Source organism: Candoia aspera, chromosome 4 (assembly GCF_035149785.1).
Source record: "Candoia aspera isolate rCanAsp1 chromosome 4, rCanAsp1.hap2, whole genome shotgun sequence".
In the NCBI taxonomy this organism is placed as follows: domain Eukaryota; kingdom Metazoa; phylum Chordata; class Lepidosauria; order Squamata; family Boidae; genus Candoia; species Candoia aspera.
The window spans coordinates 1,614,995-1,633,953 of NC_086156.1; the positions used below are offsets into that span (position 1 = coordinate 1,614,995).

At 51.8% G+C, this 18,959-nt stretch overlaps 1 protein-coding gene across 1 annotated transcript in view; it reads right to left on the reverse strand.

The window, feature by feature from the left end:
- Positions 1-926: 926 nt before the first annotated feature.
- The window catches only part of LOC134497518 (NAC-alpha domain-containing protein 1-like), a 33,339-nt gene continuing 15,306 nt past the window's right edge, over positions 927-18,959 (reverse strand). Inside the window, exons 2-9 of the mRNA XM_063303206.1 lie at positions 10,850-16,642; positions 9,205-9,483; positions 7,404-7,495; positions 7,094-7,177; positions 3,886-4,032; positions 2,652-2,783; positions 2,256-2,378; positions 927-1,104 (exon numbers count right to left, since the gene is read on the reverse strand). Of these exons, the coding sequence (XP_063159276.1) occupies positions 1,090-1,104; positions 2,256-2,378; positions 2,652-2,783; positions 3,886-4,032; positions 7,094-7,177; positions 7,404-7,495; positions 9,205-9,483; positions 10,850-16,642 (6,665 nt within the window). The 3' untranslated portion in view covers positions 927-1,089. The remainder of the gene's footprint in view (positions 1,105-2,255; positions 2,379-2,651; positions 2,784-3,885; positions 4,033-7,093; positions 7,178-7,403; positions 7,496-9,204; positions 9,484-10,849; positions 16,643-18,959) is intronic.

Here is an 18,959-nt window from a genome sequence, read left to right on the forward strand (position 1 = left end):
ATTTTTAGTTCAAGAACACTGTTAATGCATTTAGACAGGCCTACCCATGAAATGAAGATAGTAATTTTGCAACTGCTGGCCTATCTTTGAGCCTGAATGTGCAGGGGTTCCCCAAGGCCTGAAAAATATTTCAAGTGTTCCTCCAGGGTCAAAAGGTTGAGAAAGGCTGTTGTAAGCCAAAGATACCATGATATTTTCTGTCATGGTTCCATGAAGCTCACAGATGTTGCACCGGCTTTCCCACCTGGCCACCATCCCATTCATCAGGCCAGCTGGAAGTAATGGGAGTCTAAACCAGAAGTGGGTCCCTAATAGGTGCAGGGCTGAGAACTCTGATCGTTGACAGCGTAGCTCCCATAATCTTTGATTACCCAGGCTAAGGCAGGTAAGAACCCTGGAAGGTGGCCAGATGCTTCAAGGGTGGCGTCCTCGGTGCTCTCCGAGCCCTGCTGTTTTCCTGCAGACGTTTCATTGCCAGGCTAGGCAACACCTTCAGTGCGAAGAGGGACTGGGCCTTGCTCTCCATTTATATACCATGCTTCAAGGCAGCCCACAGGATGTTGGGATCCACCACAGAAGGCAGTGCCAGCACCCCATACAGCAGCTGGTTTCAGTTTTGCCCCTTCACCTCTGTGAATTTATCCAGTCCTTATATAAGTTCTTGCATGAGAAAGATCCGCTGATATTTCTTAATTACGCCAGTAAGTCCCAGAGCTAAGCTAACCGCACGGGGTGGACCAGGGGCCCAAAAAAATGACCCAAGAGCTGCCTTTTTCAGCCGCAGCACAAGATAATCAAGAGCACTCCCAAGGCAGACGCCGCAAACAGAAAAAAGCTTTTAAAAGCTGCATTCAGCTTGTTCCATCTGGCACGTCAACCCCCCCGACCGACCAGGAGCCCCACAAAGGGAGGACACGGAGCCCGCGTGCAGCACAAGTGAGTATACCGTTTATTGAGCAATAGCATCGTCCGTGTAGAATAGCTGGGACTAAATCTCCGCAGTCCTAACAAACAACAGCTGTATTGGATATGGGCAACTGTGCATCTATACAGAAGGGGGACAGAGGCTGGGGGGGCACCAACCAGTCACTACATGGTCAGCTCCTGCAAGACAGAACAGAAAGGAGAGAGCCATCAGGCCGAGGAAGGAGACAGAGGTATCCGTACCCATTGCCTGACAACAGCCCTCCACACATTAATGGAACTTCTGGATGGAGGCGCACAGACTGAGCTGTCACCACCCCACAGATCCTTGAGAGCAATACTGTTGAGCGGGGCCAACATGCAAGAATATCTGCAGGTCAGGGCTGAGCTGTCCGTTTTTTGGTGCTCTCTGGCTGTTTCCCTGCCGATGTTTCACGCCCAGGACAGGTAACGTCCTCCTCGGTGGAGGCAGAGCAGACAGCCAGCCAGCTCCACTCTCCCGTGCAGTGGTGATGCTGCTTAGCCTGGCAAGATCTGCAGGAAAACAGCCAGGCTCAGAGCACACCAGGAACCCAGCTCTTCAGTGGAGTTCATGCTCACGTTAGTCAATGTCAGTTGACGCGTAACGGACTAAACCGGGTATCCTCCAGGTGCGTAGGATGACACTCTCGTTTTCCCCATTACAACCACCTGACAACCAGGAGGCAATGAGCGTTGGAGCCCAGCCCATGCCACATTGGGAGGAGTCACGGCAGACCTGGGGTGGACCTGGTCACACCTCTCTTCCTCTCCCACTTACAGAATAACCCCCGTGCCCAACCACGAACCTTTACGGGCTCCAAGCCCTCTTGGTCATGACTAGAGCACAAATATAGGGACAAAACACAGGTTTCTTCTTTTATCAAAAGCCTCCGGGGGACAGATTGCTACAGGTGGTTCTCGACTTACGACTATTTAACGATGACTCAAAGTTACGACAACCTTGGAAAAAGTGCTTTGTGACCTGTACTCACACTTATAACCATTGCACCACCCCCACAGTCATGTGATTGCAAATTGGGCGCTTGGCAACTGGCTCACCTTTACGACCAGTTGCAGTGTCCTGTGGTCACATGATTGCGATTTGCAACCTTTTTTGCCGGTTTACAACAAAAATCATCCATTGGGGAAGCTGGATTCGCTTAACAACCATTGTAAAAACTGTCATAAAATCGGGTCCTGTCATGTGGTGGCTCAACGTACGACCACAACGACTTACAACAGAAATTCCATTCCTAACTGTGGTCTAAGCCGAAGACTACCTGTATTCCTTTTTGCCCTCAAGCACTCACCATTATGGCGTTGACAATATCGTTGTTGTTGTGCCGGAGCGCTCGCACAGCTTTGGGACGGGACACGTTGGCCTGGGCCATGACCAACTCAATATCTCTCGCCTCCAGACCTGTTTCATCCACCTGGCAGAGAAAGAGAAGAAGAAATGGTGGTGTGAGGTTCAAGCAGACCTAACTCACGTTTGGGTCATTTCTCCAACATTTTGCTGTCCAGGCTTAGCATCTCCAGAAAGGACGCAGCGATGGAAGCTAGCGTTGAGAACCCTCAATCGGCATCCAGATTAGTCCCATGAGGTGGACTGCTGGCTCAGAAAAGGTCAGCACGAAAGACCCCAACGAAGGAAAGCTCAGATGCTGGGTCCTGACCTCCTCCTCCTCGTTGGCAGTTCAGCTTACCTCCTCCTCTTCCTCGCTCTCCTCCTTGATGGTGAGGGTGGGGGCTGTTTCTGTGATCAAGGGCGAGTGCTCCACGGGCACTTTGAACTTCTCTGCTGCAGCCTTGTGCACCTGCTGCGAGAGGTCTTCAATCTGTAGAAGCAGCATGGGAGGAAAGTCAGTCCAATTCTCCTGCCACTTGGAATGGGAAGAGACTGGCCAAGCTCACGCCCAGCCCGTTTCCAGGATGTCCCCCGGACATTGTCTCCAACAATTCCAGAGCCTGACAAAGGTCACCTGACCCATTCCAAACTCTACAAGGAGCCTGGATCCTACAACCTGGAATTTGAGAGCGGCCCCCAAACCTCAATTTTAAATCAGATTTCCCCAACTTAGCCCCCTCCTGAAATGTAAAGAAGAAACTCTGTTGGCCTCTCAGGGTAAGAAATATGGAAAAGACTAATAATATTAAAAACAAAAGAAGAATCTCAACAGCTTTCCTGTGGTTTTCTCTTTTTGTGCACTAGAAAAAGGGACAACGGCAGACAGAAGCTAAGAAGCCTTGGCCAGATGAGGCCCAATCCTGTTAGGAAAACTAAAATTTAACAGGCCAGCTGGCCTGGTATTCCAACAGAAGAGAATATATGTAGCTCGGGGTTGAACTTCGTAGGAACTACCAAGGAGAAAACCACACACACACACACACACACCCCTGAAACACTGGCAGGGCAAGCGACTGTATATAAACAGGGAGCAAACGCCACCCTCCTTCGCACTGAAAATGTTCCCTAGTTGGGTCATGAAACGTCTCCAAGCCAACAGCCAAGCTCAGAGAGCACCAAGGACTCCACAGTAGCCTGGTATTTTCCTGCTATGTGGAATATTTTCCTTATAACATCTGCTTCCCAAAGGAGATGGGAATTGTTGCCCCACATGTCTGGAAGGCATCATATTGAGGGAGCCTATTTTGGGATGGCAGATGCTCCCCCTCGCAATTTGGGCTTCAGCCTTGAAGGAGATCTCTCCTCCTTCCAATCTTTTACTTCACCATAATTTCAGAGTGACAGATTGACATCCTCTGGTGGTATAGCACCATCATCCAAATGTGGGGGCCATGCTGGCTGAGAAATTCCAGGAGCTGCCATCCTACCACATCTGGAGGTTGGGAAGACTGTGCTGCAGCAACTTTTCAAGTCATCCAATGGACTCTCCCCTTGGATTCAAGCTCCTTGCCTCTTCCCTCTTCCCAGCTCACCTTGGCTTCTCCAAAGACAATGTAGATGTCCGAGGCCGGGCTTTTGAAGACATCCGGCTTCGTTATCACAAACAAGATATTCTTGGATTTGCGGATGGTGATCCTGGTGACGCCATGGATTTGGCGCAGACCCAGCTTGGACATGGCCTGGGAGCAAAGAAGACAACCGCTGTTAGCACCATTTCAACTAATTCACAATAATGCAGTGGGGATGAACCCACATGCATAAAGCGAAGGAGAAGCCCCAAAGAAAACAATGCTTCTGGTAGGCCATGTGGTGAACCAATGAGCTGAATCAAGGAGGAGGAGGAGGAACCACTATTTTGTACCACAGAACGACAGAGCTGTCAGGGCCCACTGAGGTCCTGAAGTCCAACCGTTTGCTCCGTGGAATGCTGTCTTGATTTATGGTCTCCTTGAATATATGATGGACCGTGGAACGTCCTAGTCACCACAGAGGCTGCCAGTATAAACAAAACCAGAGCCAACTCTTCCTATACCTGAGAGAACTCACATATCTAGGATGGAGCATAATCTCAATCCAGATCCAAAGAAAGTAGAAGCCACTCCAGAAATTTATGCCCCAGAATTTGGGGCTGATCGAAGGGGATCTGTTGCATTTGGCAATGCCTTGGAAGATGCCTACCACAATCAGCAGAAAACTTTCACCTTGCCAGCCCTGTGAGGTAGATCAGACCAGGAAACTGACTCCACAGGAAGACTAGAGCTATATTTTATTTAGGTAGGCTACAGCAGTTTTTCCAACCCCGGCAATGGTAAGACGTCTAAACTTCAACTCCCTAAGAATTCCCCATCCGGCATGCTAGGAGTTGAAGTTCACACATCTTAATGTGGCTGAAGTTGGGAAACGCTGGGCTTTAGTAACAGAATCTTGCAAGTCTGACTGTGTTTTCCCCTCCCATCGTCTTAGACTCAAGGGAGCCTTCTTGGATAAAAGGCCTGGAAGGTCGGCATCAGCCCCTGAAATCAATAATGCCAACCAACACCTTCCTTCCTTCCCTCCTTGGATTTTTCCCAAGACATCAACAGCCCTGAACTTCAGTTTGACTTTCATCCTGACTCTGTTGGCACCACACGCTTAGTAGCCATGGCTTCCTTCCTTAATCCACTTACCAGTAATTGCATGATACACTGAATTGCAATTTGACTATGTACTGCTATCGGAAAGGGCACCCCATTCCTCCCTTAAGGCCCACCTGACCCAACCAAGGGAATGACAATCCGCAGGGGAAAAGGAAAAATTAGCGAACAGTTCTGCCCAGGCACACAGTGCAGACCCAGGATTGTCCTCTGTACCACGCTCCAAGCCCTGATGAGTGGGGCTACCAAGATCCTTGGTACAGGTAGTCCTCACTTAATGACCACAAATGGGATTGGTCATTAAGTGAATCCAACCCGATTATGACCCTTTTTGCGGCGGCCATTAAGCAAATCACCGCAGTCATTAAGCGAACCATGTGATCATTAAGCGAATCATGCGGTTCCCCATTGATTTTGCTTGCTGGAAGCTGGCTGGAGAGGTTGAAAATGGCGATCACGTGACCACAGCATGCTTCAACAGTTGTAAATGCGAACCAGTTGCCAAGTGCCCAAATTGTGATCACGTGAGCGTGGGGATGCTGTGACAGTCGTAAGCGCGAGGACCGATCGCAAGTCAGTTTTTCAGCACCACTGTAAGTCTGAACTGTCACTAAACAAATGGTCATTAAGCGAGGACTACCTGTAGTGAGTTGGGAGATCTGATGAATCACTACTCAGCAGCTCCAAGCAAACTACCTTTTAAGGGAAATTCACGCTGTCAATGCTGCTCTTCAAAAACTTGGGTGGAGAATACTGGGCCTATTTCCATGTTGGTGCAAGGCTGATAGGGAAGGAAAATCCTGGCCTCACTGGGTGGCACAATCCAGGCACAACCCTCTCTAGCCGTCTCCCCCCCACCCAGAGTAAATGTCTGTTCCGTGGCCACAGACAGCTCAGCCTCCTGAATCTGTTCCCTGCTTGTAGGAGTAAAGGGCTGACTTTCCCCCCCTCGAAATTAAGAACGGGAATCCTATGGCATGAAGTCAAACAGGAGAGCCTCTGCAGAAGAGGCTTTGAAAAGCCGTTCTATAATCTCGAGATCGGTTTATACAATATTTATTGATATCTCATAAAGCTAAGGAAGAAAAGTTCCTGCAAGGGGAAGGACGCTAATTCTGTTAAGTGCACCATCATTCATGATTTTATTTGTTTTGGCCTGACTTCGTCTTGTGTTTTTATGTAATTGGTTTACGTTCTTGTGACTTTTGTTTAAAAACTTTCCATAAAGGCACGAGAGGACAAGAGTATCTCTGAGCCTCATGGAGCTGAATCACAACTTAGCCGCAGCCGGGACGGAAGCACCGAAATCGGTAAAGCTCAGGTCCTGGGGTTTTGAGGGGGTCTTCTCTCAGTAGGCTGAGTACGTTCACCACCCTAATTAGACCATAGTTTGTTGGGTACATTGTTATTGGGGCTTCTGGAACATAACCATAGTTTAAGGTTGGTGGCCAAATTCGCCCAACAAAGCCAAGCAAATCATATCATAAAAAGCAAGGGCAGGAACTGTAACAAGGAATCAGGGTTTCTCAACCAGGGTTCTGTGGCACCTCAGGGGTTCCATGAGAGATCCCTAGGGGCTCCCTGGGAGATCATGATTTATTTAAAAAATTATTTCAAATTCGGGCCACTTCTCATTAAAGAGGTACGTTTCATTCTTTATTTTGAGTTCTAGAACACCGTTAATGCATATAGACAGGGCTACCCATGAAACGAATACAATAATTTTGCAACTCCTGGCCTGTATTTGAGCCTGAATGGGCAGGAGTTCCCCGAGGCCTGGAAAATATTTCAAGGGTTCCTCCAGGGTCAGAAGGAATTAACACGCAGCCCCTTCTCAAGTCAGACAACTAGACGCCTTATTTGAAACCATGGCTGTGTTGCTTTCAATGGGAGGGAGACGCCTGCGTTTTCCAGATGCTCTTGGCAAGAGTTAAGTGTTGTCTGCAAATAATCAACACTGCAGGTAACCTCTGCCAACAGAAGGCTCTTGCGAAATCAGCAGATGTATCAACCCACCTAATGTTCCCTCCTGCGGGCATTCCTGGGCCTTGGCAGGCTCCCGGCAGAATTGCCACGATCGGGGAAAGTCAAGATCCTCCCTACTCACCTTCCGAGCTTTCTTCTCGCTCCGGCTCTGCTTGGCTTTGCTAATGGATTCTTCGCCAGTCCCCAGAGAATGCGTCAGTTGTGCCTGCCAAAAGTAAATCCGCTTGCTAAGCCAGTGTCTCTCAACCTCGGGAACTTGAAGATGGGTGGACTTCAACTCCCAGAATTCCCCAGCCAGCACAGGACTTCAACTCCCAGAATTCCTCAGCCAGCATGGCTGGCTGGGGAATTCTGGGAGTTGAAGTCCACCCATCTTCAACTTGCCGAGGTTGAGAAGCACCGTTCTAGGGTTTTGCCGGCAGGAACCACACCTGTGCTGTCTGAACTGTCCGTGGTACTGGAGCGTTCGACTCTTCCAATTCAGGTATCGACCCTTCGTTGCTTTCCGAATCATTGGAGGATCCTGAAAGAGAGGCAGCAGCTAAGACTGATCACAGGTGACACAGTTTTTAGGCTATTACATTTTCTGCACACGACGTAGCACATGTTTTGGGCCCTGGACTGCTGCAGCCAGCAGTGATCTCTGCTTTACAAAGGTATTTATTCTCTCTTAAGGCTGAAACAAAGTCACAGGGCCAGCTGGCCAGCTTGTGCAACTCCAGGCGACTGGCAGTTCCCTGGAAATGCAGCTGCTCTCTTGGTGCAGGGCGGGGAGGGGAATAAAAGGCTTCGGAGCACTGTCTGCGCTGCTTAAGTGCCATCTTGGGGACTCTGCTTTCTCAGGGGCGGCCCTCAGAATCCTCCGATCAGCTGCAGCTCAGAGAGGCCCTAACTTCCAGGAAGCCTCTCAGGGAGGGGGACAGAAGATGTCAGCAGAGCAATGAGGGACAGCTGGGTCCGGCAGGCACACGGGGCTAGCGTGGCGGGGCAGATCTTGCACTCCTTCCTGGCCTGGTGGCCCCAAGGCAAAGGGGCAGCCCCTGGAATTAAGTCAAGCCCAGTTAGGGCTCGCCAAATGTGCATCAATCCAGCGCATTTCTTCCTTCCGGGGAACGGCACTGCATATTTTAGGAACACCGCCCACCACGCTTCCTTGTAGCATGTGCAGAAAGCAAATGAACTCAGCCTGCGTCTTCTCTTTTGAAAAACGTGCAGACAAAGGAAAGAAACCCACGCTTCCTCCTTTTTCACAGGCCTCCCGCCATCTCAAGCAGGAACGGTGATCTGGCACATCGGCCAAGCTCCAGCTGAGGCCCAGCTGTTCTCAGGTTCAGACAACGGCTGCATTGGCTTAGAGGCGGTTGCTGCACCCAAGCCCCGTGGCTCGTAAATCCTGGTTGATGATGTAGGGAATACATGAAACTGGGCCACCTGAGGCTTGCTCAGCCATGGTGAAAGTACACCACTGCTCAACAGCAAGTGTGAAAAAAAGACATCAAGGGTGCCCCGGGGGGGGGGGTCAACAAAATCAGGCTGAAGTCCATGACCGCACAATTGAAACCCTGCCCCTTTCTGTATCATGCAACACACATGAAAAGGGGTGGGACATCAAGGGCATGGCCGTGGCTGCCATTTTGACTTTTCTGATCCTCCCCGTGGACATCCCTGAGAGACGCACTAAAGATCCAATCATTTTAACAAGTATCTAAGATGACGGTATCCCAAACACAGGCCATTCACTTTCCCACCATCCTCCCTCGCAAGAAGATGGCTTCCATTCCCAGATACAACCAGCCCTTTTCAGAAGCCCAGTGAAAGAAAACTGCTTCAATGGTCCCCCTCCCCAAATTATTAGTAGGACACATCAACTTCCTTGGAGATAATTATCAATTTGAGAAGAGTAAGAATAGAATGGATTCCCACTATAAACTGAGCCAGAAGGCGGTTGGCTTGATTTGGACTTAACCTATTGCGTCATCCCAGCCACTGTGCTCTTCAAACCAGGATTTATAGCTTAGCTTTATGTTGGTCTGTGAATAACACTGATTTGCTCTGATTTGCAGCTTACCTTACAATGTGAATGGGCTACTGTGGTTTGGAAATCACCACCTACTACTTCACGTGTCATGGGCATCTAGCCCACTGGGGTTCATTCACTGAGCCACGGAGAAGCATCATGCTAAGAGGAACGTGGCTTGCACCATCTCTACCCAATGTCAACAGGATCATTACCTTTATGGTTGACGTCCGAGACCCTCTTCCCCACCAACGGCTTCTTCTCTTCCAAAAACATCATGCCCGCCGCCTCGCGTAGCGTCTCCAGTTCCCTCTCCTCGCTGGAGCTTGACTCCAGCAGGACGGAGCTCCGGCCAGTTCGCTTCTCCCGTGTAGACACCAAGTCCTTGGCTCGGGAGTCTCTGTTGCCAGGCAACTGGTTACGCCCTCGGGCATCTCTGCTGCTGGGGAGCTGGTTGGGCTGGCAGGGCCCTGGAGACCTGGTGCTCTCAAGGGCTGGAAAAAAAGGAGGTTCAGGGGTGGGACTGCAGACAATTCCCTCCCCCCACTGGTTGGCATTTCCCCAAGTTCTTGGATGGGTCCACACAGGCTGCAATGCACAAGCTTTTCTAGGTTGGACCATTCCGGTCGTCCAAACATGACATGGAGACTAAATCTTATGCAACTTACGTTACCTGTCCGTGAGAACTCACCTGCAAACACTTATTTTGGCTTTTTAAAATAATTCAGCATTAACTTGGCTTGGGGATTCTACAGGCCACACTCTGGGTGGAGACAGACATTTTGGTATCCGCTTCTGCACGAAGCCAGCATGTGGTTTGGAGGGCTTCTGACTTTGCACCTCCATCCAGGGGTAGCTTGCTCACGAAAAGCGTGGCTTAGTGCAGCGTGTGAACCCAGGAGCTGCGTTTCACAGAGGTTAGCACCCTTTGCTGCCTTTGCCAGTCTCTGCACTTAAGGGGAATTTGAAGACAAGCAGAATTGCCGGAGAAGAACAAATTAGATGGATATGAAAGAGGGAGGAGGAACCATTAGTTCTGCTGAATACTGGGAAGGTATTGCCATATTGTGGGAGAACAGCAGCCCATGAAAGTCAAGCTGGAGGATTATTTACCCAGGTGAACTGCCTTGGACAGGATGCAGGACCAGATCAGTAGCACAAACAATGCCATTTCCTGCGGGCTAATATTTTAGGGGCGCTAACGAAACTTAATTCCAAATTGCTTTGAGATTTTTACATCACTGCAGCCAAGCCAACGGTGGCCTGAGTAACCACAAAAGTTGGAATGGTCTTCTTGGAGTCTGGGAAAAAGAATGGTGGTTTGCAAATCTGCCCTCTTGTCCTTTATCAGAAGAACAGGCAGTCACCTCTCCAGGCCATCAAGAGGTGGACAGCAAAACGATTAAGGAATTCCCACCCAAGGGGAGCCAAGAGACGAACTGGGAGCTAAAGTAAACGTATCTGGTTGCCAAGATTCCTGTAACAATCCCTTTCCTCTTTCAATAAATCTGGTTAAAGAAGTCTCCAAAACTGTTTCATGGATTTCTCGGAATAGAGGTAGCCCAGATTTGCAGCTCATACTTAGGAATCAAGTTCTCCAGGGTGATCAATACCTCAGTATTGACCTCCCAAAGTCTGGAGAATCTGACTCCTCAATCTGTCTCCTTTTTGTTGTAAATGGCAGCTAAGGGGTTCACAGCAGCACAGGCCCAGCAGAGGTGTCCTCAGGCAAGGTCCATGGCTGCCCAGGCAACTGCGCCATTAGAGGGGAAACCACAGTTCTGCTTGGGTGCACCCAGATCTAGCAGTTTGTCCCCAATACTTTTTTACGGGAAGAAAACAGGGAAGAGAAGATCTTACCTTCCACAGGAGGTTTTTGGGGATCCTGCGGGAGGAGGGGAGTCTCTTTGGAAGGAGTGTGTTCCACACCAGGACTGGCAGTCAAAGGAGTGAGCTGCGAGGTAGCTGCTGGGCCTTGGACGGGACCCTCTGAGGGAGGTGAAGGTGGCAGCGTCAAGGGCAAAAGAGGAGGCACTTCTGGGAACTCAGACCTTGGGGAGGGAGGCCGGGAGACAGGAGTCTCCTCTGGGGCAGGGGACAGGGGTTGCTCTGGGGGACAAGGAAGAGTCTCTTGGGACGATGTTCCAGCGGAAGCCTGCACCGGGGGAGACCGAGAGTCCTGAGGCAACAAGGCATCTTCAGAAGGGGAGAGTGCCACGCTTTCAGTGGGAAGACTCTCCGTCCTTGGATGGGTCATCTCCAATTCTGCGTCCCCCAGTTCTATCACCTCCAGCACATCCATGGTTTTCTCTTCTGCCACACTGTTGGCTTCGGGCCTTGGGAGCTCTTCTGGCAGGCTCCGAGTTGGGCTTCCATCAATGACATCAACCTCATCTTCCCCGGGTGCAGAGCGGACATCTTCCATGGCAGGTTGGGTTGCTTTGTTTGGTGCAGAAACGTGCAATGGAGTGTCCTCCATCTCTGTCATCTCTGAAATAGGAGAAGCCTTGTCTATCGCACCTGCCTCCATCTCTGCCTGGTCTTCAGCTTTGGCTTCCTTGCAAGGCTGCCAGGATCTCTGTTCGTAACCAGCAGTCCCCTCCCCAAGAGTCATTGGGGTTTCAAGTTCTTCAGAATATTTTAGTTCTAATCCTTCTCTTATGTGCTCTCCACAGATGCTCTCCAAGACATTTTCCTTCAGGCTACCAAGAAGGCTCTGTGCTTCTGCTACAAGGCGGCTACTTATGAGATGGGCAGCCTCCACTCTTCGGTCCTCCAAGTTTCCAAAAGAGCCTTGCAGCATGCTGGTTACCTGTTGCTGGTCTGCAAGAACACCAGCAGATACCGTGGCTCCAGCATCAGTTTGAAACAAGGCACCGGATGGTTCAAGCTGGGCAGGGGTGGTTGGTGAGTTCTCCGGGGTGGAAGTTTCAGAACTGGCTGTGGCCACCTCCCTGTCAATGCTTCCCAAATATTCTGCAGCATCAGCCTGCTCCACCTCTAGATTTCTACTGGAAAGGCTATGCTGAGTTTCATGGAAGTCACTCAAATATATCTTGTCTTCAGAAGCAAAGAAGAGCCGTTGATGATTCCTAAGTTCAGGCGACGCATCTCTTGGTGCCACAGCATGCCATGTGGTGGCCATAGGTGTCTGAGCAAGAGCACTGTAATGCAGACACACGGCCATGCTCTGCTGGGAAGGTTCCTCTGCTGGAGAGCAATTCAGTGGGGCAGCCAAGCATTCAGACTCAACGTTTCCAACCTCAACCATCAGATGCTCCAACTCTGCTGTCACTGCCTCCAGTTCTGGTGGAGGGTGACTCTCCTCCACAGCCATGCCTTGACTACCCCATGTTTGCTCAGGAGCCATAAACTCTTCCCTTCCAGAATCTGGAGATGGAGCCAAGACAGTGGTTTCATTGGAGACATCCTCAGTTGCTGACAAGAAGCTGGAATCCATATGAGAGCAGGATGGGGAGACCTCCAACATTTCTGGAGAAAGGAGGGTGGTGTTCAAATCTTCTTCCTGCAAAGTGTTCCCTGTTTCCAAAATAGGAAGGAGTCCCTGAAGGAGGGCTTGAGCAAAAGTCTTCTTCTGAACTGGTGGGTGTTTCTCAGGTAGGTCGTCAGCAGTAACGCTGGAGAGTGTTTGGTCTATTTTTTCTGCTGGAAGAATATCTGGGGCAGCCTCAACTGCCTCAGTGTTGGTGTCCAGAAGATGGAAATCATCCACACCACGTGGAGACTCCACTGATTCCACACATTCCCTATTGCTTTGAGCTGCAGTTCCGTGTCGAATAACCAGCTCAGGATCTCCGAGCACCAACTGAGGTTCCAGAGCCAGCATACCCCCAATTTGCGGCCATTCAGTGGACCCTTTTCTATCTTCTGAGTCAGGGTGGCCAACTTCCTCAATCATCTCTCCAGTCTCTTCTTGGTGACCCATTATTTCTTCAGAGGTCGCAAACAAGGCTGGGTCATCAGTTGTGTTTAAGTCATCCATGAAATCCTCAACTTCTTTGCCCTGTAGCACATTCACGTTATTGTCTTTCAGACTAGAACGCTGGGTTTCTAAGTTGTGAGAATCGACTCGCTGGCTTGCCCAGATTTCCGATTCTAACTGCTCGGTGGCATCTGCTGATAAGCAACTGGGTTCCGGCTGGCCCCCCACCTGAGTAGTGTCTTCTCCTGGTGGGATTTCAGCAATGAAGTCTGCTTTGCTGCATTCTTCACTCTCAAGTTCTGATGCATCTTCTTCAGATGGTGTTTCCCAGCTCTGGTCAGCATCGCCCTCCCCAGACGACCCTTGCCGATGCTCCTCTAACACTTCCACCACATCCTGTGGGTTGTCATCTGTTTCAATTGACTCTTCCCTGGAGAGGTGCAAAGGCTCCTTAGCTTCCTCTAGGTCTTCATCAGTGTGGCTGCCCGTTTCTAGCTGTGCTGGCGTAGGGTAATGCTCACTGTCCTGAATCTCTCTCCCATTGAGAGTTCCAGCTTCGCCAGTCTCCAAGCACAGTTCGGGAAGACTGGGAGTTGTAGCGTCATCTACCACTGCTGCCTCTTCATTGGAAAAGTGTCCTGAGTAGTCCTCAATCTCCGGATCTATTGAGCTATTCTGTGTTCCGCATAAACTCCAGTTCTGGAATTCAGCTGCTTCCTCAACCTCTGGGTGGAACAAAGAGGAATCTTGAGGCAACGGTGTTGCTGTCTCTAGAAGGACCTCATTGTCTGCTGCAAGTATGTTCTCCGGTGCGTCGCTTAGTACCAAGAGAGAATGAGAATCAGGTTTTGCCTCAGAAAATGTCACCATCGCACGATCCTCATTGTTGTTCATCTGATCAAGAGATGAAGCTTCCTCAAGTTCCTCCTCTGACTCCAAACAGGCCATGAGGCTGTCCTCCGTTGTCTCGGTATCTGCTCGGATCACTTCAGGCTGTTCTAAAATGGCCACCTCAGACTCAAGGAGTGACACGAACGGTACCTCCTTCTCTGAAGAAGTATCCAGCATCTCACCGTGGCCCTGCTCCAGTTCTGCTGAGCTTCTGCCAGTGGCCCCATCTTGGTCAAGGAGCTCTAGAAGCCATTCCTCAGACTCTCTGAGCCGGGCACCAATGTCAAAGGTGGATGGGTCACTGGCGTCCATGGCTTCCAGATCTTCAAACTGAACTGGGCTTGACTTGGGGTTCCATTCCAGGGGGATGACAGACCCTGCACAAACTGGGCCTATCCATTCTTCAGCTAAGTGACCCGCTGATGGAGATCCCTCTGCAGCATTGGCCAACGGAGGCGGGTTATCCAATTCTTCATCCGAATCAAAGCAGGCAATGAGACACTCTCCACAGTCAGGGTCACCTGACCCCGGGTTGGTCGGGTGGACATCTTGGTGAGGCAAATGTTCTGGAGAGGCACAGGAGGGGGCCATTTCCTTAAGAGACTCTTCTCCTTTTTCATACTGAACTGTGGGGCCCAAGTCTCCAGAAGCAACTGCAGAGTCCTGCTGCAGCAGGGACTCCTCCTGTCCTCGGCCCTCGTGAGAAACGCTGCTGCTCCTTGAGGAGCTGCCTGGGCTCTCCAACTCTGGCCTAGCTTGCAGCCTGGAGATAGCTGCTGCCTCAAAGGAGCTTGGAGGTTTCATGGGGTCCTCCTGCATCACCCCTTCCTCTTCAGGCTTATCCTGGAAGCTGCCCTTTTCCTCTGACCCTCCCTTAGCCTGCAGACGTTGGTCACCTGTTGCAGGAACAGCATCTTCGTCCGTGTGGCACGCATCAGAGGACGTCTCCATCTCGCTCTCGCTGCCCAGAGGGGACGGTCCACCCTCTGGGTCTTCCTTGGAAGGTACGGCCGCCTCGGTGACCGCAGCATACTGCTCAACGCCGCACGGCTGCTTGCTGTCCTCCCCGTCGTAGGAGGCAGAGTCCGAGGACTGGGAGGTGTCATCCTGATAAGCAAAGGACTCGTCCACTCCTTCGTTGATGGAGGCTTCCGAGAGGGAATGCAGGAAGGACACGGAGGTGCTGTCGTCGTCCTCCACGCCAGAGAGGGCATCGTTTTCCACCACTTCTCCCTGTGGGAAGAGAGTGATTTCCATGGACTCTGCCTCGAAAAGCAGGCTCCCGTGGAACGGGAGGAGCAAAGCTGGTATCATCTGGTCGCTCCCGGTGCTCTCCATCCCGTCGTCCGGGGAGGAAGCAGGCGGCCCCCTCTGCAGCCCACTAGGGGCACCTGCCTCAGGGGGGCTCCCTCCAAACACACCCCGGAGCTCAGAGGGAGGCCCAGAGACGGCAGCAAGGGGGCAAGCCGCGGGGCAGGCCTGCAGCTCTACCGCTCCCTTAGTGGCGTCCCCGTCTTCCGCTTCGCACAAAGCCGAGCCCTCCACCACAAAACGCCCCTGGTCCTCCAAAGCGCTGAAGCTGAGGTCCGCTTCGTCGTCCTCAGAATCGTCACCGTTGGGGGGCCAAGAGGGGTAGGCCTGCTCCAACCTCTGAGGGAGAGGCTTGAAGGGAGTCGTCCGGCAGCCCCAGCCTTCCTCCTCCTCGCCTCCGCTGTCTTCCTCCGCAGGAATGAAGGTGCCGGAAGAGACCGTTGCGACGGCCGTCTCCCCCTCTAACCCGAGAGGAGGGGAGGCCGCCCCAGAGAGTTTTGGCTCCCCCTCAGGACGCTCGAGCTCCGACGGAGCCTCGCTGTCCGCCGCTGGGCCCTCCACGGCTTCCGACTCCGCTAAGAGATTTGGAGAGCAGGACGGGGAAGTGCTGGCCGTCCCCGAGGAGGTCCAGCTGCCTCCCTCGGCCGTGATGTAGGACCCCGAAGGCGAGGTGGGCGGGGAGCACAGGCCCTCACTGTCCGCGTCGTTCTGCTCCTCACTCAGGCTGTCCCTAGAGAAAGGGGGCTGCCCGAGGGGGGGAAACGCAGTCCGGACCGGGGTGGACGGAGCGGTGAAGTAAAGCTCGGGGTCCAGGCTGCAGGTGTGCTTGGCAGGGAATGGCTGGGCCTCGGCCAGCTCCACGGGGAGGTCTTTGGCGGGAGTGGGAGGCGGGGAAGGCACGTCGGCCGTTGGCTCGCCCTGAGAAAGAGGGGACGCCCCTGCCACCGCCGGCTCCCGGCACTTCAGAAGGCCTGGCGGAGACACCGACGTGCCGGCATGGCGGGTACCGAAGTCTCTTGCGACGGGAGGGAGGGCATCGAAGGCCGGATCTTCCACATCGCTTGCCTCCTCACTGGAGCCAGCCTCCGGGCCGCCAGATGTGGGTGGCAGGGGGGCATCCAACATGGCATCGTCTGCCCCTCCGAGGCAGCGGGTCTCCTCCCCCATCACTATCCGGGTGTCCAGGATGTCCCCCCCCGGAGACTCCCCCAGACTCTGGGGCCTCAGCGCGCTAGCCTTCAGAGCCTGCTCCAATACGACCTGGCTGCACTCGCTCAGCGCCCCCGAGCCAGCCGGGGCATTGCCGGCGGCCATGTCACTGCTGGCCCCCTCGGGCTGTGGCCGGTCTTCCTTCTTCGCCGGCAGAAAGACCGGCACGCCTTTGCCACAAAGTGCGGGGTCCGCCGGGAGGCTGGTGGGAGAGTCGGGCGTCACGGCCAGGGAAATCTGCCCGGGGGCCTGGATTCCTCCGCTGGGAGGAGGGGAGGAGGCGATGTTCCGAGAGCCATCTGGGGACAGAGAAAGAGGGTGGGGGAGAGCCACAGGTCAAAAGCCCTGCCTGGCAAGACACAGGCAAAGAATTTAAGCCTCTTCAGAGCCTCCAGGAGGCTTTAAACTCACTCACCTTAAAGGGGCTAACAACTGACCCCTGGCTGAGCTGGCTTTTCTACTGCAATTCACAATGCTGGGACAGTCAAAGATCCAAATATCCAAATACTAGTCTTTAGCTGAGAGCAGTGTTTCCCAACCTCGGCCACTTTAAGATGGGTGGACTTTAAGATGGGTGGCTGTGCTGGCTGGGGCATTCTGGGAGTTGAAGTCCACCCATCTTAAAGTGGCCGAGGTTGGGAAACACTGGCTTAGACATTTTGCAAGTGATCCTTTCCAAACAAGGACACGTGCAAGAAAAGGGGATGGGGCTGCCATTTTGACTTTTACACACACACACACACACCTGCTTTCGATGGTCCCTTTCCTTCTTCATCCATTGGGGAACATCCCAAGCGAAATGACTAAGCAGCTCGAGAGATTTATCATTAAAAATAAATGATCGTCGGGCACTTCTCCCGAAAAGAAAACGGCACTCCGTCCAAAACAGGACCAGAATATCTGTTTCCAGGAAACCTTTCCCTCTAGCTAATACTCGTATCATGCATTATGAAGAACAAGCAAGGTTACGTTATGTCAGGTGCGCGTTGCACCTCTGGAAGACTCGCAGCTCCCGCATCCCAGCAGACGTTCTCCCTTCTCTGCAGCTGAGGACCTGCTCCAACCAGTTGAGGACTAACGTGACTGTTGCCAACCCACAGAATTACTGGAGTCTATTTCGGGAGCTCCCTAATTCCTGCCCCTGTCTGCAGAATCTGCTTGCTCCATATATTTCCCTGGATCAGTCAAGGTTTTACATCCCATTACATGCTCCACCCAGCTGAAAAACTGATCCTCCTTGTCATCATCCCTGCCTGTCTCCATTTTGTCTCTTCCTGCTGAGGCCACACTTGGCCTTGGACGATGCAGGTTTCTTAATTTGCTAGGTTAGTAATATCCCACGGCGCTTTGGCAGCTGAACCCATTGCTAGCAAGATCATACGGTGCTATTTTTCTGCAGGTAGTCCTTGCTTAATGACCATTCATTTAGTGACAGTTCAGACTTACGACGGGGCTGGAAAAAAACTACTTACAACTGGTGCTCACACTTATGACCGTTGCAGCGTCCCTGCAGTCACGTGAACATGATTAGGGCGCTTGGCAACTGGTTCACCTTTATGACCATCCCAGCGTCACGTGGTCACGTGATTGCCATTTTCGACTTTCCCGGCTGGTTTCTGGCAAGCAAAATCAATGGGGAATCGCGTGATTCGCTTAACGACCACATGGTTTGCTTAATGCCTGCAGTGATTTGCTTAACCACAGCAAAAAAGGTCGTAAAATCAGGTCAGATTTGCTTAATGACCACTTTGCTTAGAAACCAAAATTCTGATCCCAATTGTGGTTGTTAAGCAAGGACTACCTGTACTCCAGAGATTCCAGAATATTTGACCAAAGGGTGTTTTCTCTGCTGGCTCACTAGGTGGCAGCACCAGGCTGATTTAGAAGAACTAAGCTGTTGGTCCTTTGAGATGTTGGAGACCTCCAAGCTGCTGGAGACCACAAGGAAACCCCAGGTTATCAGACTGGGAAGGACAAAAACCTGTTGAAGAAGGCAAGGATGTGGCATTTCTGTGCGGGTGCCAACAAAACTACAGGGATGGGTCCATGTAAGTCACCAGGAGTTGAGCTCAACTCAAAGGCGACTTGACCTTCTTTTCTACGCTTTTGATCTCAGCGTCACCAAGACAGAAAACTCATTTTGTCCTGTAAGCCTAAGCGTTTGACGTTTCCTCCCAAGCTAACCATCATCTAATCGAGGCTTTTTCAACCTGCTGTTTTATTGGACAACAGTTCCTATAATTCCCAGCCACGGAGTCATCCAACACTTCAGGAGGATACAGTCAGTTGGCGAAAAGCTGCAATGGTCACTGTAATTTACAATAAATCAGAAATTATTCTTCACACCTAGGAACAAGCAGCAACGTGAGATCAGTGTTTAGGAACCCGCTATGAATGCTGTCCCTGCTGGCGACAGTGCCTCACTCATCTCCAGAAACCAAAGCAGAGTCCGGCCAGGTTAGCACTTGGGTGGGGAACTAAGCCTTAAACTCTACAGGGGAGGAGTACAAACACTCCAGAACAGTGTTCCTCAACCTCAGCAACTGTAAGGTGGGTGGACTTCAACTCCCAGAAGTCCCCAGCCACCCAGGCTGGCTGGCGAATTCTGGGAGTTGA